General features: G+C 34.8%; 1 protein-coding gene across 10 annotated transcripts in view; it reads right to left on the reverse strand.

The window, feature by feature from the left end:
- Nucleotides 1-20,771, reverse strand: part of MON2 (MON2 homolog, regulator of endosome-to-Golgi trafficking) — a 135,221-nt gene that overhangs the window by 56,393 nt on the left and 58,057 nt on the right. For 9 of the 10 annotated variants that reach the window (XM_055251066.2, XM_055251067.2, XM_063621236.1 and 6 more), the window contains 12 exons: nt 20,170-20,294; nt 19,587-19,723; nt 18,699-18,852; nt 12,005-12,237; nt 9,753-9,834; nt 8,971-9,155; nt 7,420-7,532; nt 6,977-7,081; nt 6,501-6,581; nt 6,352-6,425; nt 6,172-6,262; nt 1,461-1,562 (listed from right to left, as the gene is read on the reverse strand). In XM_055251066.2, coding sequence (XP_055107041.1) covers nt 1,461-1,562; nt 6,172-6,262; nt 6,352-6,425; nt 6,501-6,581; nt 6,977-7,081; nt 7,420-7,532; nt 8,971-9,155; nt 9,753-9,834; nt 12,005-12,237; nt 18,699-18,852; nt 19,587-19,723; nt 20,170-20,294 — 1,482 coding nt within the window. The remainder of the gene's footprint in view (nt 1-1,460; nt 1,563-6,171; nt 6,263-6,351; nt 6,426-6,500; nt 6,582-6,976; nt 7,082-7,419; nt 7,533-8,970; nt 9,156-9,752; nt 9,835-12,004; nt 12,238-18,698; nt 18,853-19,586; nt 19,724-20,169; nt 20,295-20,771) is intronic. The other variant, XM_055251068.2, reaches the window with a different exon arrangement.

Raw genomic sequence — 20,771 nt, forward strand, 5'->3', positions numbered from 1 at the left:
GTAAATTATATATCAGGGTAAACAAAAGAAGCTAATACCAAGGTTCTTAATTAAGTTTACCCTCATTAATCAAATAATATGTCACAGAGTTGCCCTTTGATGAGACCATCCATTAATGAAGGCATCTGCACATAGCCTTTAATCATTCATAAAAGTAATTCCAATAAAATGGGGGCAAAGCTCATGTACATCTGTTTTCCTTATCTATTGTATTATTATTATTTTTGAGACACAGTCTCTCACTTTGTTACTCAGTCTGGAATGCAGTGGCACAATCACAGCTCACTGCAGCGTCAACTTCCTGGGTTCAAGCAATTCTCTCCATTCAGCCTCCCAAGTAGTTAGAACCACAAGCATATACCACCAAGCCTGACTAATTTTTTAAATTTTTTGTAGAAATGGTGTCTCCCTATGTTGCCCAGGTTGGTCTTGAACTCCTGGGCTTAAGCAATCCTCCCATCTCAGCCTCCCAAAGTGCTGGGATTATAGGTGTGAGCTACTGCAGCCAGCCTGTTTTTCTTACTAAGAATAATACCTTTCCTAGGTTTCTAAATAACACAAAAGAACTATGGTAACCTAAACCTAACACAAACACACGTACTGGCAGAAGCAGCTTGTTTTTAAGCAGGAACTATTTATTAAGAATTATCTCAACCTGAATGTAAGACAACGTAAATCCAGGTAAAATTCTCCAGCACTATCTATAGTTAGTGTTACCAAACAGGTTTTCCCCTTTGCAGAAAGTTGTCTCATAATCAAGGCCAGGCGCAGTTGCTCACGCCTGTAATCCAAGCACTTTGGGAGACCAAGGCGGGTGGATCACCTGAGGTCAGGAGTTCCAAGACCAGCCTGGCTAATATGGTTAAACCCCGTCTCCACTACAAATACAAAAATAAGCCAGGTGTGGTGGTGTGTGCCTGTAATCCCAGCTACTCGGGAGGCTGAGGCAGGAGAATTGCTTGAACCTGGGAGGCAGAGGTTGCAGTGAGGCGAGATCTCACCACTGCACTCCAGCCTGGGTGACGGAGTTAGACTCCATCTCAAAAAGGAGAAAAAAAAAAAAAAGCTATCTCATGATGATAGCAAAGGCTATCAATGAGCAGTGTTTACTATTAACTCTATGCCCCAACTGCCTTGAAGTTTCAGAACTATCTGAAACTGAGGTGGATCAAGAGACTGTATGATAAAAGAAAGGGGTCTCAAGCTAACAGCTGATTTCACTGATATTTCTCACTTTAAAATGTCACCCATTTTCAGCCAATAAAAGCAACCAATTCCTTCATGAAATAAATTACAAAACAATTTTAGTCCTTGATAAAATGTACAAACATAAGTAAGTACACGGTCAGGAAAGGGAGAAAAAAAGTTAATGCTGATTTTTCAAATGGCTCTTGAGAATCATTAGCTCAGTGTGCAAATGTTTATTAAAAAATTAAATACATTTAAGAAAGAGAATTTACCTCAAGTAGATGGCCAGTCAGAGGTCTCCACAGAATTTCTATTCGGTGCATATTAACTAAACCAGTTTCTAACAATTTGGCAACAGCAAAAAGAGATGGTTCCTAGGGAGAAAATACATTGTATTTTGATAGTATAAGGAGAATTCTGAGTAATTAGACTATGAATAAAACTGAGAATACTCTGAAGAGCATGACTGAAATTAAAATTGACTGGTTAGTATGAAGTTAGTAAATATAACAAAACCTCAGTTATCAAAGACAAGGCTTCCTGTCAACCTTAAGTATCCAAAATAGCTCCTAATTAGAAAATTTGGTTAGGAAGAGAATGCTTTAATAGGGAAGGGATGAAAATCCAAAAATCATACTAGACACATAGAATGGCTAGTCTTCCAACCAGAAGGAAAGAAGCATTCTTATCAGCAAAGTCTTAAAATGACCAGGTTTTATGTGTGAATGTCAAGAAGTAGGGAAAAAGAGACAACACAGATAAAGGAAAAGGAAAATGAAATCAAGAGTATAGCAGAGATCAGGGCTGTCAGTCCAGACACTAACAGAACAGTAGAGGACACGAAGACAAAACAATTTTCTATAGTCCCTGACATATCAATAATCAGAAAGGGAACCGGGGTACATTATACACGGCTAAATTAGAGTACTTGGTCCATGTGTCACAAGAATGGTTTCAGAAAAGATCAAAGGGCAGTTATCCCTAATCCAATATTAATGAAGGTGATAAACATGTTTAAATGCAAATTCAGCTGATGAAAACCATAAGTATTTTTGAGTGGATGGCTGTGGTATTTCAAACAGAGACATTGTCTTAGAAAAAAGACAAGACAACTGAATAAAAAAGCCAATTAGGAGAATAATTTTTAAAGAAAAAGATTTTTTATGAGTCTATATTCTTAACATTTTTACAGTGCTAATAAAAATCTAACAGAGAAATGTGTGATAATATCTTCCTTTCTAGCAGAAACCAGTGAACCAAGTATATTGGGGTTTTAAGACAAATATGGTCAGGTTGACCCTTCCCGCATGCGCTAATGTGGCAAGCACCCTAAAAATTTTGGTGGTAGAAAAATTCATGATTCTAGGGAGAATATGGTATAGTAGTTAAGATGATGTCTATGAAGTTTTAACTGGGATCTCATCTCAACTTTACTACTTAATAGCTATACAACCTTGGGTAACCTATGTACCTCTTCTGAATGTTTTTATTTTTTAAACCTAAAAAATGAAGATAATAATAATATAGAAAACTATCTAATGCTAGAAAGTGCCTGGCATATAAGTTCTCCCACAATGTTGCCTAATATTACTTCTTATTCCTCCTCTTCCTCTTACTTATTTTAACTAGGATATACTCAGGAATCATGTAAAAGAATAATGTATAGGTATCCAAAGCTCACACCTGAAGATTCTTACTCAAAAACCTAGAATGTGGCCCTTGCATTTGCATTTTTAAAAAAACTACATAGCTGTTTCTGATGCACACCAAAAGTCAGCAAAGTATTTAAGAACAGAGCTTTGGAATGAGACATAAGTGAATTCAAATCCAAGCTCTTCCAATAAGTAAGTACGTAACCTCAGGCACGTCACTTAAGTTATTTTTCATATTTTGATCTGTAAAAGGGTATATTACCACTAAATCTCACAGAGTTGTTTTAAATGATAAAATAAGTTAGTGCTTGGCATACAGTAAACAGTGAACAATAGCTGCTTTAATATTTTTGTTGTTGTTATACTGGGCTTGTTAATGTAACTATAAAAGTATCATCTTCTTCTAAGAAAGAATTTGCAAGCTTTATCTTTTTTTTTTTTTTTTGAGACAGAGTTTCACTCTGTTGCCCAGGCTGGAGTGCAATGGTGCAATCTTGGCTCACAGCAACCGCCACCTCCCAGGTTCAAGTGATTCTTATGTCTCAGCCATGAGAACAGCTGGGATTATAGGTGTGCACCACCATGCCAGGCTAATTTTTGTACTTTTAGTAGAGAAGAGGTTCCCTGTGTTGGCCAGGCTGGTCACAAACTCCTGGCCTCAGGTGATCTGCCCACCTCAGCCTCCCAAAGTGCTGGGATTACAGGCATGAGCCACCACGCGTGGCCTGCAAGCTTTATCTTAAGTTACTTCCTCAACACATTGGCACAAATTCCTGAAATGAGGATCAAAAACGAGATGCTGATCACTGTAAAGCCACACCTAAAGAACACTGATATATACATCTTTAATCCCTAGAATATTTAACTCAGAACAGTCGATTTAGATGAACATTCTTTTTCAATAATATAGAAACTTTCCCACTAATTTTAACATCTGCATATTTATAATAATTTTTATAGATGGCATAACTGAATAAACTTTTTATAGCCTTCATCTAAAAATATAAGGTTTATGTTGAATACTTTTCTAAAATTTATACTTGAATATTTTTATAAAGTTTTAATTTCTATTCCATATTTACTTCACTTTACAAAATTAAATCCTAAAATGGAGACATGTAAATCCATTTTCAAAGAAATTATCTCCATTTTACTCAGTGTATCCATTTTCTCAACAATTATTCTTCCCAAGCCTTCCTTAAAACGTATCTGTTGCTACCACTCTCTGAAATTGCACTATTGAAGGTTAAAAATAAATGATTAATCATCAAGTCTCCTATTTTTTTCTTATAGGTCATGATTTCTTACAATATTTTTCTTTTGATTTACATTAACCTGCCCTTTCCTACCTAAATCCTACCAATCTTTCAATATACATCTCCAATCACACTAGTTCATCTTGATTAATCTTAATTCATCTTAATAAAAACATATACCAATAACATATAACAAGCAACTAAAAATTCAGAGAGTAAGTCTCATGTCATTTAACATCTGTATTATTTATTGAGATTCTCATACCATCGTAATTGTCACTAACTATGAACCAAGTAGCTTATATGCTCTTTGAAAGTAGAAACCTCTTATTTCTTAATATCTCTGAGCAGAGTGCCATGTACACAGTAAGCCTACTGCGCTTAGTGAATAAATACATAAATTCTGAAAACATTACCATATAAGCTTGCTTAGATTTCATTAAGGTACTTTATTAAAAATATTAGAGTTTTGTGTTAAGAATCTCAAATATGTAGAATTATTAAAGGTATTGAGAAATTAATTACCTCATTATATATTATCCTTGCCCTGATTTAGAGCAAACTATAATACATATTTTCCTTTTTTCTTTTTTTTTTTTTCTTGAGACAGAGTCTTGCTCTGTCGCCCAGGCTGAAGCGCAGTGGCACAATCTCGTCTCATAGCAACCTCTGCCTCCTGGCTTCAACTGAGCATGTCCAGCTAATTTTTGTGTTTTTAGTAGAGACAGGGTTTCACCATGTTGGCCAGGCTGGTCTCGAACTCCTGACCTCAAGTGATCTGCCTGCCTCGGCCTCCTGCAGTGCTGGTATTACAGGCGTGAGCCACCACGCCCAGGCATAATACATATTTTCAAACACTTGCATGTTTATATAATTATCTAGCTATGTACTATAATATATGAAACTATGCTCTAATGAGACTTTCTTCACCAATCTTTAAATGAGTCATAAGAGCCAAGATAAAAAGCCACAGTACACAGAATTACACTTAAGGACTAGGCAGACAGCCGGGCGCAGTGGCTCACGCCTGTAATCCCAGCACTTTGGGAGTCTGAGGAGGGTGGATCACAAGGTCAGGAGATCGAGACCATCCTGGCTAACACGGTGAAACCCCGTCTCTACTGAAAATACAACAAAAAAATTAGCCGGGCATGGTGGCAGGAACCTGTAGTCCCAGCTACTTGGGAGGCTGAGGCAGGAGAATGGCATGAACCCAGAAGACAAAGCAGTGACCCGAGATTGCGCCACTGCACTCCAGCATGGGCGACAACGTGAGACACCGTCTTAAAAAAAAAAAAAAAAAAAAGGGACTAGGCAGACAACATAATTTTGAATGCTACAGTTAGATGTTATAGCTTTAAATTATATAAATTTTAGCTTTTAAATCATATTTTGGGTTATTTTCACTTATTTGTAAATAGTCTATATTTATTGATTTTAAAATGTGGAAAGTATTTTGTTTTAATTATTTCTAAGACACAAATAAACACAACTGTTCCTGTGCTTTCCAAGTATAACAGAAAGTGATATTTTTAGTAGTATAGAAAGAAATGTTCTTGAATGTTAATATTCAAAAGTATTGTTTTATTGATTTAATCAATGAACAAATAAAAATTTAAATTTTCAAGATAAGGCGAATCATTACCTTTAGAAAGAAATGATTAGCTCCTTAGTTTCCATCCCAATGAAGGCAAAGGAAACTGAGACAAACATTCTTTAATTTAAATCTTATATTACCCCAATCATAAATTGTAATTACAAGTATTATCATGACATTTTATATAACCTATAAAACTGTAATACATTATTTTATAAAAATATTTTTAAAATGTTCAGTATATATGAGAAATGAACACAACTTAAAATCATATGACATATTTAGACATACCACAAGACAAATCATGTCCTTTTTACTCCTCCTTCAACAAATAACCATAAGTAGTAAAAACCCAACAGAGTATGGTTACCACACAATCTGAGTGTTAGTTCTACTAGTAAAACACTAAGATCATAATGGATGTACATCTTATATAACTAATGTATCATATTTAAAACAGAAAGGTAGACTATCACACCTTATTATTTCCATAGGCCATATCCATTGCTTCTAGAGACAAGGAGCAAAGCGCATTTATTAAATGATGCAGTGATACATCATCAAGATACCTAAAAAGGAAATGAAGAAACAAGACATCTTGATCTAAAGTATATAACTAATAACAATGTTTTTACCAATTAAAAAAACTGACTCTTACTGTGAGCTTTCAAACAATCTTGAAAGTATGTTGGAAATCACTGGTAAATCTGTCATCACAGCTGTTGTTAGAACCTGAGAAGAATAAAATTAAATGTAATATATGACACTTTGGGATGCACTAATTGGGTAAGAAAGACTAGAGCTTACTGTACTGGGTCCTTCTACAGCTCTCCCAGGTTTCAAGGCACCGCCACTACTAGGCTTTAATCCCAGAATCCATACAAGATGCTGTAAAATTAAAAAAAAAATCAAAACAAAGAAGTTTACAAAAGTATAAAAATTCTAACAACTAAAATTAAAATCAGTAGTAACTTCTAGTAACCAAAATTAAAATCAGTAGTAGGTTTTTAAAACCTAAAACTAAAATCACTAATTAACATTCATATAAAATAATTAATTATATCGAACATATGCAGTGCAGCAGAGCTTAGGCCATTATGAGAAGCATTCCACCACTTCCTACAATATGAGTCACATCTTTTTCCCTTTCTAACTTCTCTTTTTTCATACTTACTATCTATTTTTTAGGCCTGTCCAAAACATCAAAAGGCATTGCTTAGTCTAACTGTTAGCAATTATATATAAAAACAACACTAATCCCTGACCCAGATACTTTTACATACCTGAAGTGTTGCCAAGACAAGTTGCCATGATGTTCCAAGAACAGCCCCATGGCAATGTGCCAAGTTAAGTAAAGTCCTCATACACTGGATATTTTTGGAAGTCAGCTATATTTTAAAAAGGATACATTTTCAATAATTGTTATGTATTCTTAAAAATTAAAAGCTTGTAAAGTAGCATTAATGTATTAAAAGATTTTTTTAAAGAAAAAATTAAGAAAAAGATTTGGAAGGTTTTATAAGGAACAATTCATTTGATTAAAAGTTGTATTATCATATTGGTTACAATAATGTCAATTGCTTAAACCAGTTTCTTCTAGTTTAAGAAAGTAGTTCTAGTAAAAGAAAGTAAATAAATGTATGATACATTTTGGCAAACACAAAGATAGGTACAACAAGTTTCCTTGATAGCTAACTGATAACCAAGAAAAAAACAAGTACATTACCATTACTGTCCCTTGAGGCTGGACTGCTAAAGGTTGACCCACTGCCACAACTTGTTGGTGAGATTCACTAGATGGACTTATCATCATAACACTTTGGCCCTGAACAGAATATGCTAGAACACAAAGGAAAGTCTAAATAATTAAAATATATTTTTATATTGTATTTAAAGTAATATTATATTTAAAGTTTGATTAAACCAAGTTTAGCCATACACTTATTTAAATAACAGTAATACCTAATATCTATATGCAAACATTTAAAAAACTCATGAGGGGCTGGGCACAGTGGCTCACACCTGTAATCCCAGCCATTTTGGGAGGCTGAGGCAGGCAGATCACTTGAGGTCAGGAGTTGAAGGCCAGCCTGGCCAACATGGTGAAGTCCTGACTCTTCTAAAAATACAAAAATTAGCCAGGTATGTTGATGCACTTCTGTAGTCTCAGCTACTCAAGAGGCTGAGGCAGGAGAATTGCTTGAATTTAGGAGGCGGTGGTTGCAGTGAGCCAAGATCTGGGTCAGTGCACTCTAGGCTGAGCGACAGAGCGAGACTCTGTCTCAAAAAAAAAAAAAAAAAAAAAAACACAAAAACTTCATGAGGTATAAAAACCAAGACAAGTTAAGCAAATATTAAGTAATTTTCTATAGAACATAAAATTATATAACTTTGATAGATTTCTTCATAAGCAATACAGAACTAGAACACATTCTAAGTAGTTTAAACATGTATCCCTGGTATGCTTTTCAAGTTAGAGACCAATACATTTTCAGTTTGAAAACTGAATATTAGCCTGTAATACCAACTACTTGGGAGGCTGAGGCAGGACTGCTTTAGCCCAGTTCAAGATCAGCCTGGGCAATACAGCAAGATTCTGTCTCATTAAAAAATGTATAAACAAAAAAACCCCTAAATATTACACCAAAATTTATATTACATGTAACAAACAAGTATTTTCAAAGAATTCAACAAGAAAATAAATCTTTGAATGTAAGTTTAACCTAAGTGGTTGCAAATATTACTGTTCTACTAGTTCCATTAAAAAAAAAGTAACAATCACCATTTCAATGGTATCTCATAGTTTACAAAGGACTTCCAGATTTATCTTATTTTACTCTCACAACTATTGTTTAAAATTGGTATTACAAGTTAAGCATCCCTTATCCCAAATGCTTAGGATCACAACTGTTTCCAATTTCAGATTTTTGAACATTTATATTATATATACTTAGCATTTATTTGCATAATATATTTGTAAATACGTTTGTATTATATACCTACTCACATTATATACTTATCCAATGAGCATTTCCTTTGTCATGTTGGTGCTCAACAAGTTTTAGATTTTGCAGCATTTAAATTCTGGATTTTTGGATATCCCAACCCCACCCCCCACCCCCCACCCCATATTTTTAAAGAGCTCTCAGGGACATTAATTTCCCCAAGGTCACAGAGTCAGTATGTGAAAAAGCAGAGACTTAAACTCAGATGTTTATAATCTTCTGTCTACACCATATCATCCCACTACATAGAATTTTGAGTAAGCCTGTCTTACATTTGTTGGAAAGTGTAGCTGCAGTGGTGGTATTCAATACAGTAAGAGCATAATGGGGAGGCAGGGAACCTTTGCATATTGCAGTTATAAAGGCATCTCTTGAAGTTACAAGGCCCAGTCTTCCACAAAGAGCAGCCATAGTCAGTTCAGCTTTTAAAATATTCTCAGTGGCAGCTTCATCTGTGCTGAAAAGAAAGTATTTTATTTAATCTGATTAACTTATTTTTAATTACACTGTAAAGCACGATGTGGAATTAAGTATTCAGTGACGTTTTAAGAAAATCTATACAAAAATATTGTCAAAATGTTACCAATATACTTAAGAAGGAATTTTAATCTATTAACATAACCTGAAAAATTTGAACTGGGTAAAAGCAATGAATAATAATACATGTATTTATTACTGAAGAAAATGACCAAGAACATAAAGATTTAGCTTAAAATATCAAGCATTTTGAAACCAGTAAATTTTTAAATCCTAAAGAAAAAGAACAAAGAAATTAAATATAATCATAAGTGCAAAAGTAGTTGTAAGTCTTGAAATGAAAAAGGCATTCTGTAATTTTAGGACTGTATTTTGCATTAAAACATCATGACAATTCTGGTGGCTTGGGGCAGGGCAAGGACAGAATGAGGAAGGGGGATGAGGGAAAAAGAATAATGTCTCACACATATAAAAAACTAATATTAGAAAATAATTCTAGGGACAAATGTAAGTAAACCATTTTAATGTGTTTTTTTAACTGACACAGTTCAATATAAAACTTACAAAGACTTAATACCTGGCATCAAGAAGGAGTGAGAGTGCAGCAAGAAGACCATACCAGCAGGCATTCACCATTTCTTCCCAAACAGCCCTACTAACTTAAAGGAAAAAAACATACAATATTTAATTTTAATTATAGATAGCACAATATTTATTAATATGTGAAATTCTAAAATTTTCCCGGACAATATGTCAAATATTCCATTAACAACTTAATTATTAAATACTAATATTCAGTATTTAAAAATCTAAAAGAATGAAAACTCAGAAGCCGTACTATAGTTTCAGACTTGAAGAAGTCTTAAAAATAAGTTGTTTTAAAATATCTGTGGTAAGATCTTTCTGTATACAAGTTAAATTTTATACTTATATATATACATACATATATATATATATATATATATATATTTTTTTTTTTTTTTTTTTTTTTTGAGATGGAGTCTTGCTCTGTTGCCCAGGCTGGAGTGCAGTGGCATGATCTTGGCTCACTGCAAACTTCGCCTCCTGGGTTCAAGAGATTTTCCTGCCTTAGCCTCCTGAGTAGCTGGGATTACAGGCACATGCCACCACACCTGGCTAATTTTTGTATTTTTAGTAGAGACAAGGTTTCACCATGTTGGTCAGGCTAGTCTCAAACTCCTGACCTCGTGATCCACCCACCTCGGCCTCCCAAAGTGTTGGGATTACAGGCGTGAGCCACCACGCCCAGCCATATTTTTTTTTTTTTTTTTTGAGACAGGGTCTTGTTATGTTACTCGGACTGGACTCAATCTCATGGGCACAAGCAATCCTCCTGCCTCAGCCTCCCAAGTAGCTGGGATTGTAGGCACATGCCACTATGCCCAGCTGATATCCTTTCCTTTCCCTTTGCCTTCATCAACCCAAACTTTCTCAGCCAGTGTGACCAGTTGGAGTGAGGGCAGGGTGCAGCGTAACAAACTGGCTCAGCCAGGAGACTGATTACATACACTGAGAATCAAGCAAATAAGTAAATACACTGAGCAAAATGTCAGCAGGTTCCACACTGTTGGAGAAGGGAATTACAAACACAGAAAGTTAAAAATAAACCTTGTGGTACTGAACTGGAACTGAAGAAACTAGTGTGATGTCATGGTAATTCAATATAGAGAAACAGACATTTTAGAAATGTAGAGAGACGTGTGCTTGTGTGTGTGCGTGTATGTGGGTATGTATTTCCTATCTAAGTGGCGAAAAGCATACCTAGTATCCCCGTGTTCGTTTCAATACTATTCTCCACTAAAAGGAACCAGGGCTTCCTGGAGAAATGACTGACACCTGGGGTGGACAAGAACCATCCAAGATCAGCCTGGAACATCTTGTTCTATCAAATAGTAAGGAAGTGCTCAGAGAATGTCAAAAGGGCATGGGACATGTCCAAAGGACACACGGGCCATCTTGAAAGAGGTCCCATTGCCCATGTTGGGAACAATCTGAACATCAAGCCAAATAATAATAAAGACTGTAATCCTCTGAATAAAATAGGAATCCATGAATCTATACTAATATAAGTGAATAATTTTAAAAAAATAAAAAAATGCAGAAGGGAAAGCACTCTTTTGTAGTAGCAATCTGAAAGTTTTTTCCACAAAAAGTTAATAATTAAGTGTACACTGAAGAAACCAGGCTGACATTGTATTAACCAACTCATAGAAGTGAGCATCTCCAATAATGACACAAATTGATACTGTAGTATGCTTCCTAAGTACAGCACAGCAACATTTCTGTGCCAGTCCTGCCAAAAATGAACAAGCTGAATGTAATTATGAAGGAACATAACACAAACTCAAACTGACTTGTACTCAAAAAGGTAAGGTCATATAAAACAAGGAAAAACTAAGAAACTTCCAAGTTGAGACATGGCAACTAAATTCAACACATAAAAGGACATCACTAGGGCAACTGGCAAAATTTGAATGAGACCTGGAGTTAGATGATAATATTGGATTGATGTTAAATTTCTGATGGTGATTGTACTATGATACACAGGAGACTAACTTTATTTTGAAAAAATACACACTGATGCATTAAAGGGTAGTAATACGTCATCATGTCTGCAACTTTTTCTATAAATAGGTCAGAAAAAAGTAGAGTCACATGTATATAATTCAAAAAAATGGTAAGGTAAATGTGGGAAAGTGGTTAACACTTGAGAAATCAGGGTGAAAGATTTATAAAAACTACAATTTTTGCAAATTGTCAGTAAATTTCAAATTATTTCCAATAAAAATTAAAAATACAGACACATACCAATTTCCTTATCCATCTGGTCTGATGTTGACTGTAAATCCTGCTGTTCTGTCGACTGTGTTGGTGAAGAACCTTCGTCAGTGGTGGTTTGACATTCTGTTTCAACCTCTCCTAACTCTCCTTCAATCATACTTGTGATTCCACGAACAAGGTCTAGCAAACAATGGAATGCCACAGACATGGCGTAACCTTCAGGTATAGTTGGAGGCTCAACTTTGTCCAACATTTCTAAGCTGAAATTATGAAAAATATAGAATACCAATGAGAAGCCACAACAAAAAAAAAATACATAAAACTATTTTCTACAATTTACAGACTATAGACATTAAGGTTAACAGAATAGCAAAAAATAAAGGGACATTACCAAATTTTTTCATTTAGGGAAGGGATCTCTTCATGGTATTCTAAATACCTGATTAGAAAAATTAAGGCCTGACCACTGCCATAACTAATTATTTTAATAATTTACTTCTCATTCTCCCCTGAGTTGTGCCAATGTTTTCATTAAATATTAGATATTAGAAAAATTAAGACTGACATGCAAAATACAATGAGATAAAACTTCTCAAACTCTGACTTGTGCTTTAAAAATAAGATGCCATCGGCTGGGCGCGGTGGCTCACGTCTGTAATCCCAGCACTTTGGGAGGCCGAGGTGGGCGGATTACAAGGTCAGGAGATCGAGATTATCCTGGCTAACACAGTGAAACCCCATCTCTACTAAAAATGTAAAAAATTATCCAGGCGTGTGTAGTCCCAGCTACTCGGAGAGGCTGAGGCAGGAGAATGGCGTGAACCCAGGAGGCGGAGCTTGCAGTGAGCCGAGATTGTGCCACTGCACTCCAGCCTGGGTGACAGAGCGAGACTCCGTCTCAAAAAAAAAAAAAAAAAAATTATCCAGGTGTGGTGGTAGGCGCCTGTAGTCTCAGCTACTCAGGAGGCTGAGGCAGGAGAATGGCGTGAACCCAGGAGGCAGAGCTTGCAGTGAGCCGAGATTGCGCCACTGCACTCCAGCCTGGGCAACAGAGCGAGACTCCATCTCAAAAAATAAAAATAAAAATAAAAATAAGATGCCATCAAATCAAATCACTCCTATGAAGAGGAAGATGCTTTTCATGCTGTGAGATGCCCAGCTCACCTATCATTTCAAATACAATCTGCCAACAAGGTGAGAATAAGAGCATCAGTGTGTCAAGTTCAAACTGCAGAGCAATTTTTTACCCCATAGTTAGGAGAAAGTTTTCAGAAGGAAGGACAATAAATCTGTTTTAAATCATGGCAGGTAGTGAACTATGGTTCTAAACATCTTAAAATTGATATCTGGCAAAATAATTCCTAGAAGAAAGAGTAATTCAATTGACAAAGAACTAATGATTCTGGAACAACTGGATATTCACATGCAGAAGGTAATGTTGGACCCCTATCTCACACCATATGCAAAATTAACTCCAAAATGAATCAATGATCTAAATGTAAGAGCTAAATCTATAAAACTCTTAGAAGAAAACATGGGTAAAAATCTTCATGACCTTGGATTAGGCAAAGGTTTGTTAGATATAACACCAAAAGCACAAGCAACAAAGAAAAAAATTGATAGATTCATCACAATTAAAAAAAATTGTACTTCAAAAAGCAGCAATCAAGAAAATGAAAAGACCCACAGAATGAAAGAAAACTTTTGCAAATCACATATCTGATAAGAGACAGGCATCCAGAATATATAACTTTTAAAATTAAATAAGAAAAAGACAATGCAATTAAAAAGGAGCAACGAATCTGAATAGACATTTCGCCCAACATGACATATAAATGGCCAAGAAGCACACAAAAAGATGCTTGTCACCAGTCATTAGGGAATGCAAATCAAAGCACGGTAAGATATCATTTCATACTCACTGGGATGACTACGTAAAAAAAGATTAACAAGCATTGCTGAGGATGTGGAGATATCTGAACCCTCACACATTGTTGGTAGGAATGTAAAATGGTATAGTTGCTTGGGAAAAGAGTTTGGCACTTCCTCAAAAATGTAAACATAGAGTGACCATATAACCCAGCGATTCCACTTACTAGTTGTATACCCAACAGAAATGAAAACACATGTCTATGCAAAAACTTACAGACAAATGCTCATAGTAGTAATAAACAAAAGTGAAAATAACCCAATATGCATCAATTAATTTAAAAAAGTGATTCCATATATTGGAATATTATTCAGACATATAAAGGAATAAAGTATGGACACATTCTCAACACAGATGAACCTTCAAAACATTATGCTGGGCCGGGCACAGTGGTGGCTCATGCCTGTAATCCCAGCACTTTGGGAGGCCGAGGCGGGCAGATCACAAAGTCAGGAGATCAAGACCATCCTGGCTAACACAGTGAAACCCTGTCTCTACTAAAAAATACAAAAAATTAGTCGGGCATGGTGGCAGGAACCTGTAGTCACAGCTACTCGGGAGGCTGAGGCAGGAGAATGGCATGAACCTGGGAGGCAGAGCTTGCAGTGAGCCGAGATCACGCCACTGCACTCCAGCCTGGGTGACAGAGCGAGACCCCGTCTCAAAAAAAAAAAAAAAAAAAAAAATTATACTGATGTGAGAGCTAAACAAGTGGATCTCATTAAAGTAGAAAGCAGATTGGTGATTCCCAGGGGCCAGGAAGGGTGGAGGTTTGGGGGTAAAGAGAGGTTGATTAATAGGTACAAAAATACAGTTATACAGACAGGAATAAACTTTAGCATCTAACAGTTCAGTCGGGTAACTACACTTAACAATAATCTATTGCATATTTTAAAATACCTGGAACACACGAATTCAAATGTTCCCACCATAAAGAAAAGATAAATGTTTGAGGTGATAACACAATTACCCTGATTTGATCACTACACATTATATAAATGTATCAAAATATCAAATTTACCCTCAAAATATGTACATTTATTACATAGCAATTGAAAAAAAATTATGTTGTGTCAAAGAAGTATGACACAAAATAACATTTATTGTGTGATTCCATTTATATGAAATATACAGAATTGGCAAATCAATAGATGCAGAAAGCAGATTAGTGGTTGCTAAGGAGCTAGAAGAAGGGGGATTGGGAAATGACTGCTAATGGGTATGAGGTTTCTTTTAGGGGTGATGAAAACTTTCTGGAATTAGGTAGTGGTAATGGTTGTACAACTTTGTAATATAATGAAACCATGAATTATACACTGTAAAAGGGTGAATTTCATGGCATATGAATTATCTCAAAAGTAAAATTGAAATTACTAAAGATTACAACAAAAAAGCTAAGAAAATGTCCTACCTCAAAACCTTAAAGTTTCTGAATCATCAAGATAGGTAATTAATAAAGAAATGTAAATTAAAAAAAACAATAAGAACATCTATATATAGTGATCATTCACTGAGCAAATACTCTTAGTCTGGGACTCTACTTTTTAAATATGTATTATCTCATTTAACTCCTCACAAAAACCCTAAGAGACACAGATAATAAAACTGAGGACTAATATGACAGTTATTAATCAGAAGTTTTTAAAATCAAGTCTGACACTAAAGCCTACCACTAATGTGTCAACTCTTGAGCTTTTAAAAATTTATGTAATCATTAGAAATATAATTACATTGTTGATCATGAAATTTAAGTTCTAGAGCTGGAGGCTATTAGCAAACTAATGCAGGAACAGAAAACCAAATACTGCACGTTCTCACTTATAAATGGGGCTAAATGATAAGAACTTATGAACACAAAGAAGGAAATACCAGACACTGGGGTCTACTTGAGGGGGGGAGGGTGGGAGGAGAAAGAGGAGCAGAAAAAGTAACTATTGGGTACTGGGGTTAACATCTGGGTGATGAAATACATACAACAAATCCCCATGACACGTTTACCTTTTTAACAAACCTTCACATGTACCCCCAAACATAAAAGGAAAGTGAAAAATAGAAAGAAACTTAAGCTCAAATGGGGAGATAAAGTTTATGGCTTTAATCTTTCCCAGGCCAATTAGCCTTTGAGAGCCACATCCTAAATAAATCAGTGTTAAGCATCTCATTAGACAAATTCCTATTCTCAAAGAATATGTGATCTATTGGGAAAATGTATCTAAAACATAAAATAATCCAAAACATCAGAAACTCCAATTCTCCAATTCTATGGCACAGACTTTAAGCACTAGAATAGTTAAGAGAAAGGGTAATTTATACTTTTTATTTATACCATAAACCTAAAAGAAAACACATACTTTCTTACCTCACTGTTTCAGTGCTACTTTATTAGAATTACTTTATAAATTCCACTTTGAGATAAAATGTAATTTATCTGTTTAAACATTTTAAACTTAAGGTCAAATTGCAAAAACTGTCACAAGTCCAGCTTTGAAGGGATCTGTAGTGTAATAAATATAAAATATGCCACCAATACTTATGTCAAAACTACTTCTATCTATATATCACTTAAGTTTTCAAATTATACTCAAGCAGTCAATAAAAGAACAGAATGCACAATCAAGATGTATACATATGCCTTCAAAGAAAATAGTGAAATCATTTTATATTGAACCTCACAATGAATGAATAAAAGATGCCAATTCAACAGTTAAGCTCCAGTGTGAACATACTAACCCATGTACAAAAGAACACTCAATATTTTCTGGCCATTTATTATTTCAGAATTAAGCAATTTCTGTATGTATAGCACTAAAAAAAAACCTACGCATATGTTCCTTTAGAGATTCAGTCCTAATCTTGTCTTAAAGATGAGAAAATTAAGATCAAGTGAAATCAAGTGCTATACTCAAAATCACAGTAGTTAGTAGCAGAACTAGTTAAAATCCAGTATCAATAAACAGTGTTGGTAGGCTTTTACTAATAAATTTTAAAAAGGAGTTCTACAACCCAGACAAGTATTTATTATTTTGTGACTTGTTTCTTTTTTTTTTTTTCTTCCTCAAGCACACATCTTCACTCCCTCCCTTTATGTGTCTGCTCAGTATTATTTCCTCAGGGAGACCCTTTCTGTCCCCATCTTCACCTTGGTCATTCTCTATGCCCTTAACTTGCTTTTTCTTCAAATTAACCACTACCCAAGGTTATACTATATATTTACTTGTGTATTTATTTATTTACTATCTCACTCACTAAAGTGTAAGCTCTAAGAAGGCAAAAATTTTCTTCTGTGTTGGTTTTTGTTCAGGTTATAAAATGAGGTGGGAAGGTGAACTAGATAATTAATGTCTCCTTTAGTGCTAGATATCTGATGCTTGTACAACTTAATTCTCTAGTATACTTGAGTCATTACCTTTTGAACAAGGCAAAGCCTATAAAATACTAAGTAATTTTAATATAAATGACTAAAAATAACAATGAATTTTAATTAAAATATTTCAGTCTTCTATGACTCTATACTTTTATAATTTTAGGCAAAATAAAGCTGTAAGGTGAAATATACCTAGGATGATACAATGCAGACTGACACACCAGAGAAACTGATGATTTTAACTAGCCAAAGATTCTGTTTCATTTCTATTTTTTTTAAGAGATGGGGTTTCGTGGTTACCCAGACTGTACTCCAACTCCTGAACTAAAGTGATTCTCCTGCCTCAGCCTCCTGAGTCTGTTTCACATTAAGTCTTGATTTATGTCATAAGGATAGTTTTATTTTTAGACAGAGTCTCGCTCTGTCACCAAGGCTGGAGTGCAGTGGCATGATCTCGGCTCACTGCAACCTCTGCCTCCTAGGTTCAAGCGATTCTCGTGCCTCAGTTTCCCAAGTAGCTGGGATTACAGGTGCACACCACCAACCCAGCTGATTTTTGTATTTTTAGTAGAGATGGGGTTTCACCACATTGGCCAGACTGGTCTCGAACTCCTGACCTCAAGTATCTGCCCACATTGGCCTCCCAAAGTGCTGGGATTATAGGCGTGAGTTACTGTACCTGGCCAAGGATAGTTTTAATTATACATACTAATTACTCAAAATATATCTATAACTCCCTCATAGTAACTATAGCAATGTTATATCCATGTAGTATTGATTGCCTTATTTCTGTAAGTACTGTATCTCATTAAGACTTAAGAAAAAATCAGTAATACATTATTGAGTATGCATTTGTTAAATTGAAATGGCTAATGACAAACAATTTAAAAATAACAGATATGGAATCCATTAAACACTTTTTAATTACTTAAAAACTAAAATTTCCATGTGTTAAACCCTAACAATATGATTAGATAAGCACTTAAAATAACTTTTCTTACATATAGAATTCTGAAAATTAGATATATCACTACTCCCATTGTACAGATGAGAGAAATGAGGTTAAAAAAAAAGAAAAAAAGATTAATTTGCTGATAGTAACTCAGCTAATATTAGAAGACCTAAGCCCAAGTGGTCTGAAACTAATTCATATACTTAAACCAAAAAGCTGTATAGGAGAGCTAATAGGTCCATATGTAAAGAAATCACATTTTGTTTTATAATGCTGTTAGTCTACAAACAGCACAAAAGAAAACAAGTAAAATCCAGTCCTAGATACAATTTTCAAAATATGACGAAAGAAAATAAGCTCTAAAATACATTAGAAGTACTGGGTCTAAAATTTAAAATATAATAGAGAAGCATTTTAGGTTAAATATCACCCCCAACAACATCATTCCTTATAAAATAATGCTACTACTACTTACTAGGTGGCTTTAGCACTGCCTTGAACTGTGATTGTCAGAATAGGTATCCAGGTTCCCCTATATTCAAATGCTGGTAGCAAAGTAACACCTCCACCAATCCCCACCATTCCTGAGTTAGCTGGTGCTGAGACTGAGCCACCTAAATTATTGTTTCCTGTTAGAGAAGAAGGGAAAAAAAGGAAAGAGACTAATTTACCACTTGACTACAAATCAGTAATATTCAAACACCTGGCCAATCTTTAAAAAAAATTTCTGTACTATCAGAATGGGTACTGCAGAAATAAATGAAATTTATCAGCACTACTTTGTCTATCAGAGAATCTTCCTATTTCCCTAAAATACCATTTCCCTTTTTAAAATAAAAGCTACTAGAGGAAGTAAAAATACTGATAAATGTTTAGCCTATCTTTCATTAAACCACTTTTTATCAGAAGTGGGAATAAAGTATACAAAACCATCACTCAGTACAAAGTGGAAGAGAAAGAAGGTAAAGGGAAACAACAAACCATATAGATTCCCAAACAAACTCCAACCATGTTAACCCCTTTAAGAGAGGGACTAAGTCTTCCTAAGGTGGTAACCATCTAGACTCTTCAAAGGGAGTCATCAAATAAAGGTTCTTTTAAGATGAAGATTAGCATCTAAACTTTTGTTCTTATGTGATCAGAGAAACTGAAAGTATGTCAGAGAAGAAAACCTATTCTGGAAAAAAGAAACGCAACTGCTTCGGTGAGATCAGATTATTCTTTAAGTGCAATTCTTTACTACCAACATGTTTAGGTAACCCAAATTTCTCTAGTCACAGAATTTCATAATATCCTCTCAGAATAGTCAATACTGTTAACTTATGGCAGAATATAAAAAACAAAATTATGAATATGTTTTTACCAGCTTGGTTGCTTGTTGCAGGATTTCCAGTAGGGGGGACAAGAAACAAGGACTGTATAAAAGATCCCAGTGCATTTACAATATCACGAAAAACCTTGGTAGAATGCTGTTTCATATCATAGGACTGACAAAATGACCTGTAAAATAATTTAAAAGGTTTTTGGGAAAAACATTTGAATATATTAAAAATTTTAAACCTTTTTATAGCAAGTGATATTACTCTAAGAGTTACTAAACTATACTAAAAAATTCTTCATTACAACTCAGTAATTTTACGAATTTAGGACAAAGGTTCAGATAGCAGTCACAGTTCTAAAAAAAATTATTTTGGCTATATTAAATCAGTAAATTCAGACTGATGTCTATCACTCACCACGTGTGTTTAACCTCACTGTTCTTTTCCACATCTACACGCCCTACCCGTCCTTATAGATACAATACCCTATTTTCTCTGTTTAGAAATCACTAATATTGGGAACAAATATCAAAAGTCTTCTGACTAGTTTATTAACCTATTATAGGTTAGTTTACAGGTTAATAAACATTAACCTATCTATTTAACAAACTATTGCTGAGGTTTTACCTTAATAGTTGAGGCTGCACACAGAATCTGTGTATTGATTCCACTGCAACAGCTCGTAGCCACTGTGGTTTATCTGCATCCAGAAATTTCACCAGAAGTGACAGAAATATCTCACATTCAGTTACCTAAAAATATATGATTTTTAATACTATTTCTTTGAATCAAAGAGAAGAATTATAGACTGTGTTCTTATTTTTAACTTAGTGCTATGGACAAGCCAATAAAATCTTTTAGATTAGAAATCAAACTCTTAATGGGGAGTGGAGAAACAGAGAAAGGAAATGTAGTTATACATGGAAACATTAACAGTAAAAATAATCACAGTGTTTCTCTAAATATATCCCTGAAAACATTAGTAATCTGCTAATACAGTTAATCCTTTATCCTTGCTCTTTAGAAAGCAGATAATACCATCATGCCATCTCCATTTCTAAAAACCTCCAGACAGCATGTACCACATAAACTGCTGACAGGATGCATGTTCTACTATTCAGAGCAGTTTTTCCATACTTTCCTTTGCTACTAAAGAAACAAAGAGGCAAGCCAAAGGGTGCTTAGTATAAATTTTATAGTAGAAAAATAAGAAGGAACCTATAGCAGTT

This window comes from Symphalangus syndactylus, chromosome 17 (assembly GCF_028878055.3).
Source record: "Symphalangus syndactylus isolate Jambi chromosome 17, NHGRI_mSymSyn1-v2.1_pri, whole genome shotgun sequence".
Classification (NCBI taxonomy): domain Eukaryota; kingdom Metazoa; phylum Chordata; class Mammalia; order Primates; family Hylobatidae; genus Symphalangus; species Symphalangus syndactylus.